Below are 19,638 nucleotides of genomic sequence, written 5' to 3'. Positions count from 1 at the left end.
TCTGTGACTGTATACAGCCACAGGTCACTGCTCAGATTGTGCTCTGAAGGGTCCATCCCGTCTCTTCAGATCAAACTCAAATGTTAAATCAAATGTGTGGAAGCATCTGGTTTAACGTCTCCAGGCATGAGAAGACACAATTTAGTCAACAGCAGTGCAGACATTGTGGGGGGGGGCTCACTCACAGGCCTTGTTAATGATTAATATTAGACCAGATTGCATAAATAACTTGGCTAACTTGCCGTCAGTCGAAGAAAACAGCTTCAGGTATTGAAAACCACATGTCATGTTATGCAGCATTTGGATATGAGGGTTCACCAGATTAATTATCCCACTTTTAGGTTTCTTCTGTCAGTCAAATGATCAACAGTGGACATACAAATATTTACTACAAACCTTTTTTTTCAAGAGGGGCCTTGTTAAGTAACGGGGTATACTGAAGAAGTACAAAAACATTTTACATCACCGCTCATAGGAGACTTAAAAGATTGATGATTTAGATCAGGGGTGACAAACTCATTTTAGTTCAGAGGCCACATGCAGCACAATTTGATCCCAAGTGGGTCGGACCAGTAACATCACAGCATAATAACCTTTAAATTACAACAACTCCAAATGTTTCCCTTCGTTTTAGTGCAAAATAAGAACAAGGACATTCTGAAAGTGTTCAAATTTGATCTTTTTACAAAACATTATGAACAGGTGCATTTTCAACAATATTGTACCTCAGCTTATCATTTACACATGTGTGTTACAACGTACAGATCACAGTGTGTCTACAAAGGCACAACACATTTCTTCACAGGTATCTGGAACAGTGTTTTACTTTATGATCAAAACAACTAATTTTTACACTTTGCAAAGTCATCCCGCGGGCCGAGTTTGGACCCTCTGGCGGGCCGAGTTTGGCCCCCCGGTCCGCATGTTTGACACCCCTGATAAAGGCATTAATAACAAAACTGACTGCTTTCATTTTATGACCTCAAAGTAGGTAAGAGGTGTGTACACAAAGATTACACCGCGTGTCAACACTGTGAGCACAGATTCTGTCTGATCAAACTCTTCTTCTCTCTCACTGAACGAGACAGAGAGAGCTCGGACGGGCAGTTGTTAGCCGTTGTCTCGTCCACGGCATGCTTTTAAAGGGGATTACCAACACAGATGTTTTCTGTCATGTTACAGTTTCAATTATGCGCAACAAGAAAACACACATTTAACACACAAACGTATCAGCTGCAGTTGTATTTTGCTTACATGTTTGCATGTGTATATGTTGTAATATGTGTAATAATCTAAGGATGTTCCTGACAGACTATGAAGAGGCTGAAAAACACAGGTTCAAATCAAGATCCAGTGTTTTCATGTATAATGTAATGAAGCCGTGGACGTGGTAAATAATTCTTCAACCCAAATTCCTCAGGGGCTGAAGTGTTTAGACAGAAGAGGTTTTAAACTCAGGCCACTTCAACGAGGACTTGCAACCTCCACTAATATCATCGCATCATCTGTCATTTGTCCTCATTCTTGATTTTTGGATTTTGCTTCTACATGCAATTATTCTGCTCAATGCATCTGTGAGACTTAAACAGAAACTGCAAGATAATGAGAATGTTATGCCTCGCAGATGTATTCTTCCCAGAACATTTCTTCCCTCAGGGGAATTGTATTGTGCCGTAAATATATTTGACTTTGGTCTTTGTGTTTATTTGTCTCATTGATGAATTGTTTTAGTTTCACAACATAATACCTCAAAACAAACGCAGAGTCCACAATATTCACTTGCTTTTCCTCCTCTCCAGTTACAGCTGTCAAAGATGCTTAACCTCCTCTACAAACAGCACATTCAAGGATTCAACTATCATTTATTTCCACAGGGTTGCACAACAAAAATATTTGAACTAGAGATATTCTTTATGTTTGAGATCCAACAACTGAAGTCTTAACGTTCCCCTAAAATGCCATTTCTTATAGTTTTGGCTCTTGTACTTACATATATATATATATATATATATATATATATATATATATATATATATATATATTTTTTTTTTATATATATATATATATATATATATATATATATATATATATTTATATATATATATATATATTTATATATATATTTATTTATATATATATATATATATATATATATAAATAAATATATATTTATTTATTTATAAATAAAAAAAATATATATATATATATAAAAAAAATATATATATATATATATATATATATATATATATATATATATGAGCTTTGTCATCATACATGTGAGCTGTATGTTACTGTAAAATCTACTTTTTATTTACTATGAGCTAGAGCCCTCTAGTGTTTGCTGTGAAAAGTGTTGTGTGTGTCAACTTTATTGGTGAAATAAAGATGCTGAATAGTCTAAAACATTAATATTCATCATGGAATGGGTACTCTGGATGGTCGCTCCACCTGTGTTGAAACAATAAGAAAAAAGGTGTTATCATTTCTGAGCATGATGATGTGAGAAAACAGCAGCACGATGTATTATAATGCAAACTACAACCTTTACATAAAGATTAGGTACAGTTTTAGGTTCAAGTCACTTGTGATCATATCATTTTAAATCAAAGCTTATACTCACATCAGCAGCTCCACAAAGCGAATATCTTTGTTCAGCGCCTCGATGGCTTTCATTTCCTCCTCAGTGAGGGAAAAATCAAATATCTGGAACAATATATGATTGAAATGAATTTGTGAATGTATAAACTAGGATATATGGCACCATAAGCTGTCTATATATGATTTAAAAAAACACCCACCTGGAAGTTGTGTTTGATCCTCTCAGGGCTGAAGCTCTTCGGGATCACGACGACTCCTCTCTGGGCGTTGAAGCGCAGAGCCACCTGGGCGGTACTCTTCTGGTACTTTTCCCCAATGGACACAAGAAGCTCGTCGTCCAGCAGGGGAGGACATTTCACATTCACCCTTAACAAGAGACAAATGAAGCCAGGACAAAGATATTGATCACAGCTTTGCTTAACAATAATATTGTTGTTGTGCCACATGATGCTTATTGAACAGATGTTTTTGTTTCATGATGTAGGTTAGGGTTTTTCCATGAGAAAGGTTGTGTGTAATGCTTCTGTCATTGCTCATTAAGTCTATTCACTTGTTGTTGAACATTCATTTGTCATGTAATGAATCTCCAGTGTTTCCCCTGCTCGCGTGTCATAGAGATTTCAGATTTCAGTGTTTTGCTTATGTCTAAAAAGAAAAATGCTTTATTTCCTGAGTTTTTTTTTCCACTCTTCTATAAATACAATACCAGGAGGAACAAACACATCACAAAATACCATCTGTGAGGTGAAAAGTCCATATTTCTTACCAGGATGTATCTCTGGAGGAGCCAATTGGGCAGTAGCCAACAATTACAATTTCATTCTGACGACAGTACTCCAGAAGCTTGGGTTGTGTGAAGTATGGATGGCATTCAACCTACAGGTGAGTGAGAAGAAAACAAATCACTTAAAAGAACATTGTCCCCAATCACATTAATATTCTTACAAGCCAGGATCAAGTTAAGCATGGAGAGAAAAGATTGTAACGCCATTAAAGCTAGAGAAAGATGTCTCTTAAGATCGTGTTGAGTACAAAGCATATTATATAAGCAACCCAAAGAATACACGACTATCCTGCACCATCTACTGAAACGTCTTCCATTGCAGGAATGTTAGTGTTTACCCCAAAGAAGTCTCCCTAAAGTACGGAAAGCTAAGCGCTGCCTTCTTGTCTATAGCCTATGATACTACTGATATACGACTGCGCTGCTATTCCATCTCTGATGTCAGTGGATGTCTGAAGAGGCAAGTTGGGATCACCTGGTTGGAGACAGGTTTGTGTTTGAGTCCGGGTTTGTTCAGCAGCTGCTCCAGCTGTCTGCGGTTGAAGTTGGAGACTCCCAGAGATCTCACCAGCCCTGCGTCTTTGCAAGCCTCTAAAGCCTGTTGAGAAGAAGAGATTTACATCCTGTGACTGATATTGATTATCTTTACAGACTTAGCGAGAGAGTGGAGACACACATGAAGCAGAGAGAAGAGGAATAAAACAGATCTTTGATCCGATCTTGGCAGTTTCTGATTCTGCAGCAGAGAACGTTCTGACATCAACCTTCAAGTACGAAGGGATATCACGTGCTAAAGCTGTCCCTCTTGATTCATTGTTTTACTTTTGTATTTTTTTGGAAGACATTTATTAAAAAGCACAGGAAAAATAACAAATCTTTCATGCTGGAGAAGTGGAAAGCAGTTTTATGCACCAGAATTAAATGAAATAACACATTTTATATCTTATGCCATCCAATACGACATTTAGATTGTGTCTAAATAGTGATATAGTTTCAAGCTATTGTAATTCTTTCATGCTGCTTTTCATCTCTCTAACACAAATGCATGTACACTTATGTCTATAAGTGCTTCATAAGTTGTACTTATATAATAAACAAAGAAAATACGATATCCAGACATTACAAAAGACGACGAGGAGATAAGCAAAGTGATGTAGAACTCACCTCCCATGTTGCACAGAGGTCTGTGTGGTGGTAGATGTGTTTTCCATCCTGGTCTTTTGGATAGAACTCATTTCCAGGCTAAAATTAAAGCACAATTCAAAAATGTGCATTTACACTCCAATACTTTAATAACGGTGGCATGATCTCTCCACGTAACAAACTGTACAAATAATGTGCAATCTGAAGGTGTGAAGGTGCAAATGTTGGCTTCAAATGGACTACTTCACACCTCATACAAATATCTGATGAATGCCAACTGTAAACACAGCCGAATGGTTATGCATAAACGTGTTATGCAGCTACCATGCAAAAAGCAAAAATCAGTTTAATACAATTGTGTTGGTATCTTCTCTAGTGCATATTTGATAACTAAATGTTGTGAGGTTTGTGTTACTCTAATTCTATTATTTATTTTTATTCCAAAATAGTTTTAAAATAGAAGTATCTTGTTACTTCAAACCTGAACATCAATAAGAGCATTATCTAAACTAAACACCAGCTTTGTGACTCTCTAAGGGCGATGTTCAGACACTTCTCTTCGTGTGCTCTATAGAAACCTTGAAGGCCATTGGAAGCTCAACGATGTAGAGATCCACATAGTCTAGCTGTAAGGCTTGCAGTGTCCTCTCCAGCGCCGGTCTCACCAACTCTGGTGGATGAAACGTATTCCAGAGCTGAGGAAGGAAACACAGAACTAGTTAGAAAAGATTGAGATTAAATCAAAGTCCGCACAAGACTGAACGTATTACCTTTCCGCAGTAGAAGATGTCCTTTCTTTGAACGGTTCCATCAGCAATCTTCTCTCTAATGGCTTGACCCACTTCGTGCTCATTGAAATACACCAATGCCCCATCGAAGTGCCTGTAACCCACATCTATGGCCAGCTTGACGCACTCAAGTGCTGTGCCTTTGGGTGTCTATTGTGAATCCACAGAAAATGTAAATATTATTAGATCTGGTGTGGATTGAGTCGTGCTGCAGTTTGTGGTGATATGTATTCCTGTTTGGATTATGAAAGTGTGTTGACATGTTTCTGTTAATGTTTATCCAAGCAAGTAAAACAGTCACTACATTACAGAGTCCCCCAGGTGAAGCAGTCATTAATAAACCTAGGTCGTAAACAGATCTAGAAAACACACAGATGATATTCTTCTCACCGTTCGAGGGTCGCCATAGGTGCCCAATCCCAGTAGTGGAATATGGTTCCCATCACTGAGCGGAGTACTGTGGCTTTCTGCTATTAGATTCATGTGTGTTGAGTAAACTGAAGTGCTCTCTAGCCCACCTACTAGGTTATTTATTTATGGTAAAACCTTGAACGTTGAACCCTGACGTTATAAAGAATGTTAGCTTCTTCTTTGAATCAAACACAAACAGTTGGACTACAATGATGGACTTGTGGCTCATGATGCTATTTGACAGGTTATAAACAGTGTTTATTCCAGTAAGCTGAAATGGTTTCACCCCCTCTTTATAATGTAAATAATATCCAGCTTTTCAACATGCTGTGTTACAGGCAATACAACCTAAGCATGATGTTATTGTTGTTATTACAGCAGTTCAACACATGATTAAAAGCAGCACCACATTTATTTAATTGAATGGTTTTTACTAAGAACAAAAGATTAGTCAGATAATGTCCCTCGTTGTCAATTTGATAAGAACGCGCGCTGTTTGACCCCACCCCTCTCGTGCCGCAACGAGCGCGTGCGACGCAACATCTCAAATCTCACCTCACAACATCTGCGGCACGACACCCTCACGCGGACGTATTGTATCTGTTCCTGCTGTAGGTTTGTGCTCCAGTCGATATATTGTCTGTTTTAACGGACATGTGAGATGTTAGCAGAATTGATAATATAGCCTCAGCTCTGTGTGGATGAACAGTGAGGAGGAACATGCAGGTGTGAGAAGATGCTCTTTTCGCGAAGGGTTGGAGGAAAATGACCGTTGAGCCTGGTCAGCTCACCTGTGCGGGTACTACTTCTCGTAGACACGGAGAGCCTTTGAAGTGCAGCAAATGGATGCACGCGCAGAAAAACAGGAGCCGGGGGATGATGCTGCCATCGTCGTAGAGAACGAAGCTGAGAGCAAGCAAGTGCAAGAGGAAAAGTCCGGTGTGAGCGGGCAAAACCAACTGGACGCTTGCCCCGTTTGCACTTTAAACTTTCACAGCCGAGAGCCCAAACTTCTGCCGTGTCTGCACTCTTTCTGCAAGAAATGTTTGCCTTCGCCCTCGAGGAATTTGGCCATGGCGGAGCCGCCAAACTCCCAGGTCGACAGCGCGACCAAACCACGTGAGTCACTTTGTTTACAAACAATGACCATATATCGATTAAAGGCTCCTCACCTTCCCTGCATGCGTGACAATTCATTGTAGCTCTATTTGGCTGGTGTGTTTATACATTGTACACACATGGACTGCCTTTGATTATAAATATATGTTGTCATGTGTTCATGTGTGATCAAAAAGCACATATGTATTTCCAATTTGACTGATTTAGACCTACATGTCTGATTCTGTTTCGTTCTAGTGAATGTGATCCGCTGTCCGGTGTGCAGGCAGGAGTGTATGGAGGTAGATGTGATGGAAAACGTCTTTGTGAAGGACTCAGTTGAGACTCCCAGCAGCACAGTGGAGAAGGCAGTCCAGGTTAGTGATAAAAGGCATTACCATATGGGGGCAGCCTTGCAACTAGTTTGGAGTTTCATGGAAATACTATTACTTCATGATAAGAAAGGTTGTGTGTGCTATGCTGTAGCGACTTTATGTCTTTAGGATTAGAATTCAGTTTGCTTCATCTCTTGAATATCATGTTACTTGCACACCTTACACGTGTCAGCCTCTGATGCTTACAGTACTTCATCTCCCTGTAGCTCTGTATGACATGTGATGACAACACTGAAGCCACGGGGTTTTGTGTGGACTGCGTTGAGTACCTCTGTGCCACCTGTGTGGAGGCCCACGAAAGAGTCAAATTCACCAAAGACCACACCATCAGACAGAAGGCAGAAATATCACAAGGTATTCTCACCAGTGTCCTCATCTTCAATAATTATGGTGTATTATGGGACCAGTGCAGATCCTACATTTTGCTCTGGGTTCAGTGTAGATCTTGTCACATATTTTGGGGGTAAATGCATCAAAATTGAACATGTTTTCTTCTTCTTACAAGATCCAACACAATATGTACAAAATTAAATAACCTGTGGGATTTTGGCACCCGGTTTTACAGCACGGTTTGACTTCTACTAATATTTAATATTTAATCTTTTCTACCAAGGATGGTAAAACTTAAATATTGCCAGAGTATTTTTTATGGCCCGAATGATTAATATACATTGTTTACTCATTTTACCCAGTTTAAAAGCAAATCAGAGCAGATGAAACTTTTTCATTCAGTTAGATAATGGAACACATTGCTCATAAAGTGCAGCGCAATTCAAATTAAATTCGATAGATAGATACTTTATTAATCCCCAGGGAAATTTAGGCATCCAGTAGCTTAAAAGTTGCAGTTTGAAAAGAAGCAAAAGCCAAAAGCTTATTATCAAGAGCTTCAGATGTTACACCAGACACTACTACTAAAGCCAAATGATGACCCTTCTATTGATCCCAGAGGTACGCGGTGTGTCGACTCAGAGGCCGGTGTTCTGTGACATCCACAAACAAGAGCCACTGAAGCTGTTCTGTGAAACCTGCGACCTGCTGACTTGTCGTGACTGCCAACTAGTCAAACACAAGGACCACAAGTACAGTCACAATATCAAATACAACTTCATATAATCATATCATCATAAGGTCATAATCATAAGGTTCAGGGTTGTTTCAGTTTTGCCCGTAACAACGCTGTGCAGTTAAATGTGTATGACATCATTTTTTAACTGAAGCTATATCTTGCGATATATTTGAATACTTGAAAACCTTATTGTAAACACTCTGTGTCACTGAACCCGTGTTAGCTTTAGGAGCGCTGTTGTACACACCCATCGTCCGTGTCACCCAGTTGAGAATGTTTATTATTTATAATATTGCATCCGCTGACTTAATGTTCCTTTCTGGAGTAGTTACCAGTTCCTTGAAGATGCTTACAAAAACCACAAACAGCACATGGAGAGCATGACCCGTCAGCTGCAGGAGAAGAAGAAACTGATCGAAGAGGTATCAAACTCCATAAACAACGGGTAAGTATTTCCCCACACCACAAGGCTACATATGTCAAGTACGCAAAACATATACAAACGTTGAACTTGTTATAGTTTGTAGAACTGTTAATAGAAATAAAACATTTGTCTCTTCCATGAACAAGAGCAACTGTTTGCATGCATCATTGCAGTAATGAAATACTTGCTTGTTTGATTTTGCATATCGTTTGGTCAAACGTGAATACTTGATAGTTGTAATTTATGCTTCTCAGACTTCTTCAGGTTGATCAGAACCGTACGTCTGTTCACAACGAAATAAAGAAATCCATCTGCAGTTTGATTCTGGAGATAAACAAAAAGGGCAAGATGCTAGTGAATCAACTTGAGGTATGACGAAACCTTTAGAATATATTACAAACGTAACGAAACGTTGTTATCCATTAGTTGCATGCGGTATGTTGCTGTGGCGATGTTTCCAGAAGAACAGTACTTGCATGCAAACTCAGTTCGCTGTCTCGCCCCCCCCCGAGGCCCAGAGCGCATACCCTCAAGCTGTTTGAACACTGCACATGTTCACTTATTCATGTTTTCCAGGCTGTTACAAAGGATCATGAGAGTGTCCTGCGAAAACAACACGAGGACATCGGCTATCTATCCAGACACCTGGATCATGTCATCAACTTCACCAAATGGGCCACAGCCAGGAACGGGGGCACAGCGCTCTTGTACTGTAAACGTTTGGTAAGGCTCGTCTCGTCGCAATCTTGTTTTCCCAACATGAAGCTCAGCTCTGCTCTGAAAGCCCGCTAGGAGCGTGGTCTGTCCTGGACGTGATGAAGCGTCTTCCTCTAAAAATTATTAATAGCATCCCTTCTGTTGCAGATTCTGTTTCAGATTGGAAACCTCCTGCGGGCAAAATGCAGTACCACGTTCATACCACAGAGCACTGTACGCTTCCAGAATCGATCCTCTTATTGGGCCTCAAATGTTGACCTGGGTAAGACACAAACAAATATCTCTTATTATAGAAGCTGATCTAGAACTCTCAGTCTGTTTTTATTTGATGGCTTTAAACCTCACCCAATTGTTACTTTAGTGCATTACTACTATTGTTGAACTGGTTAACTGCAACGCAATCTCCTGCCGCAACATAAAGGCGACTCTTGATGAACTTAAAATGAAACAAGCTTGACAATTAAGCTAGTGGACGATGACGCTTAAATGGCAAACCTTGCAGAAATGGCAGTCACATTCCCTTTGTCATGATAATCTGTTGCTTGAGAGTCTCTTGTTTCACTTTAAAGACTCAATGATTTAATACTCATACTATCCGCACATCAACATAACACATGCTATGAGCCCAGACGCAGCACGAACCAAACCCTTTCATGTTTTCCAAACATCTCTTTTTATTGTTGCTTGCATACAGAGGTTGACGCTTGTCATCTCTTCACGCAAATTACACCACTTACCAGCGATTTGTTGGTTCCCCCCCCTTTGTCATTTGGAGGAATGTTGCTGCGTTGGGGAGAAAGTGCATGAGAATTCAGAGGATCCGGAGCCAAATGTGCCCCAACAGTTGCATCTCATTCGAGCCTGACAATTGCACTGAAATATGTTTTAGAAGAGCCAGCCAACAGAGAAAATGTTCACTGCCAATCCATTGTTTAAATCAAACAGATGATCTCTAATATATACATCACGTTGGGCTCTGGGAACTTGTGAGGGACATTTTTCAATATTTCTTCATGACACGTAATCTAAAACAGATGAATTAATAGTATAATCCATAACCTAAGTGATAAAAGTGTCATTAGTTTCATAGCATGACATGTTTTTTCCCCCTTTAAAAACCCCCAAAGTTTCTCAAACTTTCTACCGCATTACTTCCCAAACTTTCTCCTTCCCACAGTTCTCTGCAGAAGTTTGGTTCTGTATTGTGTACTTTTCATCCCTACTTGTTATGCTCATCACGTCTCTGTGTGTTTGTTCCCTCAGGCTCTTTAGTGGTGGAGAGTGTACCAGGCCACCAGCTGGGTGGTTTTCAGGGTATCCCTCATCAGCTCTCCCTCCCTGGGCAGGGCCCCTCAGGCTCACCCCACAGCTTTGCCCTGGGAGCACCCCATAATACTCTGGCTCAGCTCCAAATGCAGGTGGACAAGCTAAACCCGCAGGCCAACTGGCAGCCCCAACCACCTCCTCCACCCTGGACATGGTACCAAAGTGTCCAACTACAGCGAACCATCCCGGGCCCCGTGCAAGGAGGCTCTCCCTCCCACAGTATGCTTCCCCAACCAGGCCGCAGGTTCATGGCGCCTCCTCCCAACTACGTCAGCCCAACTAGCAGCTTACCAAGCCCTGGGTTTACCCCCCAGGTTAGTGTGTGTCTGTGTGTGAGTGTGCACGTGTCACTTGTTGTCCATGTGACAGACAAGCGCTCTTAACAAGCACCGACAGTGGATGGTATTGTCCTAAATAGAGCTGACAGCCTTCACATCCCGGGCAATTTATGTCTTTCCTTGTCAAGATGGAATTTAGTCTTGGACGAGCGTATGACTCAAAATCATAAAATAAAACAGCTAAATCTGCAGTAAGAGCAGCCAACATGTGACAGAGATCACATATGAAAGAAAAGCGTTGATAATATCTCGTCATCCAAGTTGTTTAGTCTAGTTTACAGCGTGTTTTGGTTCCAGCGCTGGAGTGTAAGGATCATTCACAGGACAACACTGGTGTGTGAAGTGCACACATACGTTGTGTCATGTTGATGAGAACAAGCTGTTGTAGCTGCATAATGACCTTTCACGTGTCATATACCAGGGTTTTTGCATGTTTTACTGCACATCTTGTGTACTTAATGAGTATTTTTCAAAGCATATTCATATTGTTTTAGATTGCATTCTGGGTATTCTGATGTTTTTTTTTATACGTCACTGTGGTGAAATCAACTTAAAGAGATTTAAGGACACTTGAAACGTCTGTAATTTGAAGTATACAGCTTGTCTGCTCTTATTTGTGTTGCAGTGCAACTGTAAGTGCAGATTCTTCTGAACAATGACCTCATGGCGTTCATGTAATTGTGACAAATAGAAAAGCTGACATGATGAGGCAAGTTGATTTTTATAGCGTTGTAAAAATAAATTCAAACTAATGTCTTCCTGGAAGGTTTGCAAAAGCAGTAAAGCGGTTAGTATTAAAGTCCCTGCAAACTTGCAGTATTTCTTTATAACATTATATATCCGCGACTTAACAAGCTAAATGTAACACACTAACGCTAAGTGTGTTGATCTGTCTGATCTTTGTATTAAAAATAAATATATGTGATTTAAAGTGGTGTGTCATTGTAGAGTAGTGTTATGCGTTTAAAACATAAACATATTAGCATGAGCCTTAAAGTGTATCTGAACTAAACTCATGCATTTGAATATTTTATAGGAATGTTATGTGTAGTTATACGTCCTGCAGCAGGAGAACGATTAGCTGCACTGAAACAGAGCAAAATGAAGTCAGAACTTCTGAATGTTTTGTTTATGGTTTAGTCCTCTCATGTTCTGCTTGTTGCCAGGGGGGCGACCCACGCAGCCAGGCACGGGGTAATGAAAGCTCACTGTTTCATCTCCACCTCAATCATCACATGCTTACAGACGCTGACAGGAATGTAGGATAAAAATGATCTCCATCCATCTTCCTGTTTCTCCGTCTTGTAGCCTCTGAGGGGGATGGGAAGCAGCTACCAACGCAAACCTATGGACGTATTTTCCTCTCCACCTCTGTACACCCATATAACGCCACTGCTCATCAACGGGGGCGTCGGTTCGCCTCATTCACGACAGACGGCAAGTGAACCATTAAAGTGAATTGTATTGATACTCGTTACAATGTAGTAAACAACGTGCTGCGTGCTGTGTTTAGATTGAGCCGACACATCTGAATACGAGGAATGATTCAAGCGGACCGATATATATGCCGAAAACCAAACTATCCCCAAAGCCTGCCACCTTCTCTGCTGCACATAAATGGTGTGTTTGTGCCATCGTTCAGCCGCCATTTATACATTTTCAGACTGTGTGTGTGTATTTGCCGTGTTCTTGATGAAGGAAAACAGATTTTTATTTCTCCCAAGTGCAAGGACAACAGAATTCACTAGGGTACGCTGCTGCATCCCAGGAGGAGAAATCAGGGTAAGGACACAGCTGCACACACACACACACACACACACACACACACACACACACACACACACAAGCTCTGAATGTTGTGCAGCTCTGAGCAGTTCTGCTTTCATATGACCCTCGTCCTTCACATTTGTCTCTCCAGTGAATTTCGCTTTATTCTAATTGGTTCATTCTTTGCTCCCCGAAGGACTGTTACCTGGAAACCTCCAGAACCGCACCAGGTTAGTGGAACAGGGGGCTCGGCTGTGAAGAAAAGACGAAGATCTTCACCAGGGCCCATCATTGTCATCAAAGATGAGCCAGATGACGACAGTAGCTACGTAAGGAGACAATAGATTATGATTACAGTCCAATGACGATTCCATATGTGCTTTTTTAACGCACTAGACCAACACAGAGTATGAATTTAAAGGAAAACTGTGGTTTATTATAATTTCCCGATCAGTTTCCATAACACTGTATTTATCACAGTAATTGATGAGATCTGGAAACGGTGCAAGAAGCAGCGAGACAATTTGTAAAACCAAAAATGATGGCACCTGAAAGTGTCAGTAATGTCCATTTATTATATTACATATCAGTTACAATATTTCGCTCTCTGTTCGTGAATTTCAGTTACAAGCCAATCAAAGAGCCAGCCTCCCTGACAGCACAGGTGACCGACCCCAAACCAGCGCTCCTTTCCAAAGCACGGACGACAAACCCCATAGTCCTTCACAGCTTCCACGCAGCCCGTGGGACCAGAGTAAGACTAACGCTCCAAATCACCTCCGTCCGCCGGGAGCAGAACAGCAGGTGGACGTGCTGGAAGACTCTAATAAAGGCCTGTGTGCTGCGTGTCGCACTGGCGGAGAGCTGCTGTGCTGTCACAAGTGTCCCAAGGTTTTTCACCTTTCGTGCCATGTTCCAACTCTCCTCAAATGTCCCAGGCAAGCTCCGACGGGGGAAACTAATGAATTTATGGTGTCAGATGAATGTTCCTGTTTTATAATGAGAAGCATTCAGCTATTAAGAATGAGGCTGTTTCTTTGACACGTTGTTTTCACATTTTGCTGTGAGGTTTTCACCTGACAGATGCTTACTGGCTTTCTGTGTTGAGTCTGTGCACTGTCTCTTTTCAGCGGGGAATGGTTTTGCTCTTTCTGCCGTGACCTGTTAGTGCCTGAGATGGATTACGACTGTGAAAACAGACCTGAGGCCAAAACAGTAAAGAAGGAGCCAGATTCTGAAGGAGGATTTGCCCCTGCGGACAAACGCGTCAGTACTCTTTTTTTTTTTTAATATGATGACAATAATTTGGCTACAATGAAGATGATAGAATTATATAATTATATAATAAGAATCTATTATAGTTAAACACCTCACCTTACCTCTGTACATTTGGAGGCAAACAATCGTATTTCCCCAAAATATGCCTGAATGCTCAAATTCTGCCTCTGTCCTTAACTTACTAGCTGCATATATGATAGTTTGCACACGTCTCCTCACGTCCCTTCGTTGTACAGAATCACTCAGAATCCTAGCTCACTCATTGGCTAGCCTGACAAACTCACTTCATCCTCATTTATTGGCACACGATTGTCCAGTTCTCCTGAGCAGGAGCGGGAGGTGAGTGCTACACAAAGTATTGTGCATGTACACTAGGTGGACAATACAAAAGAAAGTGGGTTTACAAGTTTTCCATGCATAGCGTGACACTTGTTCCCGATGGTAAAAGCACTGTTACTGTTGGAAACCATTAAGTAAGCCTGCCCCAGCTAGCACGCTGCAAGCCACCTCTCAGGTGGGGGAGAGGGCGTGATGCTGAGTCTGGGTGGAGTAGCACTTAAAGAAATCAACCTTAATAACTGTTTGCCCAGCAACTGTTTTTATGTCGTACAAACACATACGTTAGTGATGGTACCATTGAAGATGCCAGATGTCGACTGATGTAGTGATTTAAGAAGAGCTAAGCATCTGCGTTAGACACAACATCCCCATGTGATGCTTGTGTCAGGTGTATACAGATGCAATAGACTCTAGATTGGCGAATTGTGTTGATTGTATGCATTTGTATTAAGTCAATTGTCTTGTTTCTACCTCTGCAGAAGTGTGAGAGGCTGTTGCTGCACTTGTTTTGCAGCAAGCTGAGTTCGGACTTTCAAGGGCCCGCGTCCCCCTCGGTGAGTCTGGAAACTCGGCTGACTGCAGGCTCAAGGATTAATGTCACATGGAGTTACTGTAACTGTAATTGTAATGACGTGTAATATGCAGTATTTATCAGTAAACACGGAGACATTATGCAACTTTAATCAGGTATTATGAGTACACAGGGATTTGTCGTGCTGACACAGGATGAACATTAAAAATGATGGACTACAAACTGTATATTACAACAATATATTTCTGTGCAGCACTTTAACCGCAGTGCGCATTTCCGTCTTGAAATATATCTCTTTAGTGTAAAATCCTGACATAACACAATGAGGTAAACATCCCGAGCCTCTTGTGCACAATCCAGCCATGTGATACTTTACATATTTGAGATATTAATCATGATTTTACATCAACATGCTCCCATGAAGTTGTGTTGTTTTATTATCTCTCCCTTTCTACATACTGTAGGTATGTGCTAGTAACAGGCTGACTATAAAGGGGCCGATGAATCTTGGCGACGTGAAGAAACGACTGGAGGCCAAGCAGAGTCTGTGTTACCCAAGCCCTGCAGAGTTCCTATCAGACATCAGGCTCATCGTTGGGAACTGTGCAGTCCTCGGTCAGGTACTGTAGACATAATTGTTTGCAAAAAAACCTTTTTATTTTTAGTATTATTCAGTTTTTGTCACCTGGTAATATATTGTTTTGTCCTCTTTGCTTTTACTTTGCATGGCAGGCTGACACAGAGGTCACCTCGGCGGGCAGGAAGCTTAAGGAGCTGCTTGAAAAGCACCTGAGGATCATCTTCCCTGAGCACACCTTTCCAGAAATCAAACTGGAGATGACGCCTACCGCTCATCCTAACTCTCATTTCTTGACAATATATCCCAGCATGCAAAGCGCCAGCCCAGCTGTCAGCTCCCAGAGGAGGGAGTCGTATGAAAGCACAAAAACTTCTTAATCGTTGAGACATTTGAAAACACATACAGTGTGTGTGGTGTGCTCAACTTTATATATACAAACATTTGATACACAATCACCTTCAGGTCATGAATGTTTTATAATGTTTAATGATCCAATTGTATTGCCAGCAAACAACTATGATACAGGACTCAAATGAGTTCTGTTTTCTACACTGAGCTAATCTGAAGAAATAGCTTTAATAGTCAACTATCTGACTAAAAAGATTAAGTCATGGGGAGTCATGCAAAAGAAGTACATACATGCAGCACATGTAGGTGTTTACAGGGTACAGCTGAAGCGGATATTACAGTGAGCAAGTCTTCTGTTTTGGTCACGTCATCAATTTGCTAACAATAGATACGTTCACCCACACGGTCTGGTCTGGTGTGTTTCTCCTCTTTAGCTCTCCATGTGTAAATATAGAAGGATGATAATCATGCAGCTTTGATGTTGGCTCCATCATATGTGGAACAAGATGTGATACGAGGCTCCTCGAGGCCAGTACAATTAAAACATCAAAGGAGTCATACAGCTGTTTGATAAAACAGACAGTTTACGTTGTCTTTTATAATTCAGAAGTACACTTCTAATGTTGTAAAGGTAAATGCTTTGTGCTATTTAATTTGTCTATGTTCATTTGTTTAATAAAAAGGTTCTTGGATTTTACTGTAGAGAGGTCAGAAGAGTGCAAATGTGATGTGACACATTGTTTTCTAAGATGATTTTATGTCTGTAACGTGTCCTCCTCTCACTCACCACAGAAGTGAAGTGTTGTCTTCTAATATCCAAGAGACAGAACGTGTAGCTTTAAAGCTACTTGCATGAAAGTCAGCTTGCAGGTGTTAACAGGGTACAATAGCACATGATAGATGATGTCTCGTAATGATGTCATAAACCTACTTCACCCTATAACGGAGTCTATTAATACCCTACTTGTAAAGGATTTATTTGTTCCCTTATTATACAACTTAAACAAAGTTACGCCACTTCCTCTTTCACACGTTTCTACGCTTGTGTTGACTAACGCTGAACAAGTCATTTGGGCCCCACAGGGCTGGCCTCTGGCTGCCCGGCTGTGTTAGTGGCCCTCTGCTGATTGACACAGACGTGGCAAGACAAGCTCTGTTGAGCTTCAAAGGAACTGTACTGCACCCCCCCCCACAACAAGATTAACACTGTTTGAATGCCACTCCAATTTCCTCCACCTATGAGCTAAGAGGTCAGCTCACGCTGCTGTTTCTTGTTAAAGCCCAACATGTAGACTCGGGGGTGGAGTGGAGGGCTAGCGGACGTGAGAAGTTGCCCTCAGATGTTCACTGTGCTTTGGCCAGCCGGGCTTCAAGCCTTTCTCTGGTCTGGCTCTCATTTTGGGCATTTCTTCATTGGGCCTCTAAAGGCCTATTATCTATTTTGCACATTACACGAAGGCTAAGATAAGATTGAGGACAACAGTAAAGAGGGGGGGGGGGGGGGGGGGGGCTCTTTGTTGTTGTAATAACTAACATCACAGAGGGGGTTGCAGGAAATGTCTGCAGGAACTATATCTGTGCTGCTATAGCAACAGTCTGCTTTTAACCTAGTGCACAGTTTAAACATGTTTCCAGGACTATAAAAGGTGTTTATTTTGCACCTTCACTTTTACCTTTCAAGGTATGATGCTATGTGTGAGGACTGTTTTTCCTACACCTTCCAAACACTGCTTTTCATTCTTTTCGCTGAAGGGTATTAACACAGAAATCCATTACGATAAACACCATGTCTGCTTTTTTGTTGTTGTCAGGATTACATCGCTGTACTGTGGCGAGGCAATGTAAGTGCAGATTGATTCCTTTACAACGCAACTGTGAAGTACAAGACACAAATAAAAGCAGACATGCTGCTCACTGTGATGGATTACAACCTCAAGCAAGTTGTCTGTACGATCATTTGTGCACCATAGTGGGGATGTTTTTCAAGTGGGTTTTATTGGGGGGGGGAAAAATGTATCCTGGATACCAATATTGAAAAAGACAGTTGTGTTTTCTAAATAAGGTAAATAAACATATAATAACAGATAAATAACATAACTTTTAATACCTAATTCCTCGCTCCAGTTCCCTAAACCAGCTCTGCAATAGTGATAATCGACACCTTCCTGGTACACATAACATTCATAAATGTATGTTGTGCATGCAAAGCATTCAAAACACCGGTGTGGTTTTATAGAAAGATCTTTTGAACAGTTAAATTACAAAGAGAAAACGTAGACTGTGTTGGACTGAAGAGCACAGAGACTCCACTCGTCACACTACACTTACACCGTGCAGTTAGCCATTTATAACTTGCCTTATACTTCCCTGTATGCCTGATATCAAGTCCTCGGTGATGTTTCTAGACTGGATAGACTAGTGGAGACATGTGGCTCTGATTAGAAGATCATTTAACCTCTCTCTGTCACCATGCCCAGAGTCAGTAGACTGATTAAATTCGCAGAGGGCTTTAGTTGGTACAAAATGTTTATAATGCACTCGAGCAATTATTTCTCTGCTCTTTGCCAATTCCAGTAGACTCGTGCGTGTATGCACATGTGTGTGTGTGTGTGTGTGTGTGTGTGTGTGTGTGTGTGTGTGTGTGTGTGTGTGTGGCTTCCTTCTCACAGTTCATGATCACTTTGGCTGACGCTGTGCCCACATATGTGGCACTCTTACAAAAGCTTTCATTCATTAACTTTGAGGGGAAAATGCTTCATTTGCTTTGGTACAGTTGTGAACTTTAATAACTAAAAAGAAAAATAGGCTCAGCTAGACCTAGGGACCTTTAATACCACCGTGCAGATACAATATCAAAGGGGATTACACATATAAGCCAGAATGAAACAGCACAGAGACCGTTTCTAATGCCATCTATCATCTTCTTTAAGGTGCAGCAAACTCAAATGTGTCAGTGAATGCTTAGTTATTTGCAGGCAGTGACGATCTATTGTTTTTATTCCCTTATTCCCTCTAACTGAGATATCCAAAAGGTTTACAGTCTGGACACAGGCACACGAGATTTATTTTTTTAAATACCCCAAAACCGGCTCCAGATGTTGAGTAATCAGCACAATCATTAGTCACAGACAAAAAAAGTCTACTTTGCCATTGATGGGAAGACAATTTCCATGTGTGCGTGCATACCTTACGGCACAGTAGCCTGGAGTCACTTGCTATTCCTCCTGAAGGCAATAAACAATATTTCATCCCACATCTCCCTAGGTAGTATTTCAGGTCTTATACTTTCCAAGACGCATAAATCTGTCAATCATATTACACAGTTTAAGAAGTATAGGCCTTTAGTATAAACATTCCTGTCTGAATATAGTAATAAATTAAACTCTGAGTATACCAAAGTGTAAATTACAGATATGTTGGCCAACATTTTTTTTTTATTGTTATTGTAATATAGGCTTTTGTAAATGAGCGATTCATGGCGTGAATTTGGAGTTTGTAGTGGAAAAACAACAAGAAAACATTTGATTAGCGATAAGTCAGTGTCTGTGGCCCCAGCCCGCCCCTCGCGGTGTCATAATTGGACGCTCATTCCTCCAGTCACGCTGCAACTGCGACTCACTCAGCTCCATCACATCCACTTCTTTCCTGCGGAGTCAGTCTTTTTTAAAGGAGCACTGCTGTCTTCACACATCCTGCAGATAAC

At 41.0% G+C, this 19,638-nt stretch overlaps 2 protein-coding genes across 2 annotated transcripts; one reads left to right on the top strand and one right to left on the bottom strand.

Moving 5' to 3' along the window:
- Nucleotides 1-2,265: 2,265 nt before the first annotated feature.
- LOC115010013 (3-oxo-5-beta-steroid 4-dehydrogenase-like) lies at nt 2,266-6,085 on the bottom strand. Its single transcript, XM_029434380.1, has 9 exons — nt 5,704-6,085; nt 5,296-5,463; nt 5,104-5,220; nt 4,547-4,624; nt 3,858-3,980; nt 3,365-3,474; nt 2,799-2,964; nt 2,621-2,703; nt 2,266-2,448 (listed from the first exon to the last, which is right to left on the bottom strand). Exons 1-9 carry the CDS (start codon nt 5,794-5,796, stop codon nt 2,406-2,408), a joined length of 981 nt encoding a protein of 326 aa, XP_029290240.1. The 5' UTR covers nt 5,797-6,085; the 3' UTR covers nt 2,266-2,405.
- A 196-nt stretch (nt 6,086-6,281) lies between these two features.
- LOC115010012 (transcription intermediary factor 1-alpha-like) lies at nt 6,282-16,637 on the top strand. Its single transcript, XM_029434379.1, is given in 20 exon segments — nt 6,282-6,843; nt 7,081-7,199; nt 7,424-7,571; nt 8,167-8,299; nt 8,615-8,731; nt 8,965-9,079; nt 9,287-9,433; nt 9,575-9,689; nt 10,691-11,067; nt 12,400-12,528; nt 12,605-12,658; nt 12,660-12,711; nt 12,816-12,873; nt 13,055-13,187; nt 13,483-13,796; nt 13,989-14,124; nt 14,955-15,029; nt 15,472-15,627; nt 15,740-15,863; nt 15,866-16,637. Coding segments are annotated over 20 exon segments (2,859 nt in total). The 5' UTR covers nt 6,282-6,566; the 3' UTR covers nt 15,946-16,637.
- The last annotated feature ends 3,001 nt before the right edge of the window (nt 16,638-19,638 follow it).

This window comes from Cottoperca gobio, chromosome 6, assembly GCF_900634415.1.
Source record: "Cottoperca gobio chromosome 6, fCotGob3.1, whole genome shotgun sequence".
NCBI lineage: Eukaryota > Metazoa > Chordata > Actinopteri > Perciformes > Bovichtidae > Cottoperca > Cottoperca gobio.
Note: the sequence above shows the minus strand (reverse complement) of the source record. Positions and strands in the feature narration are given on the sequence as shown.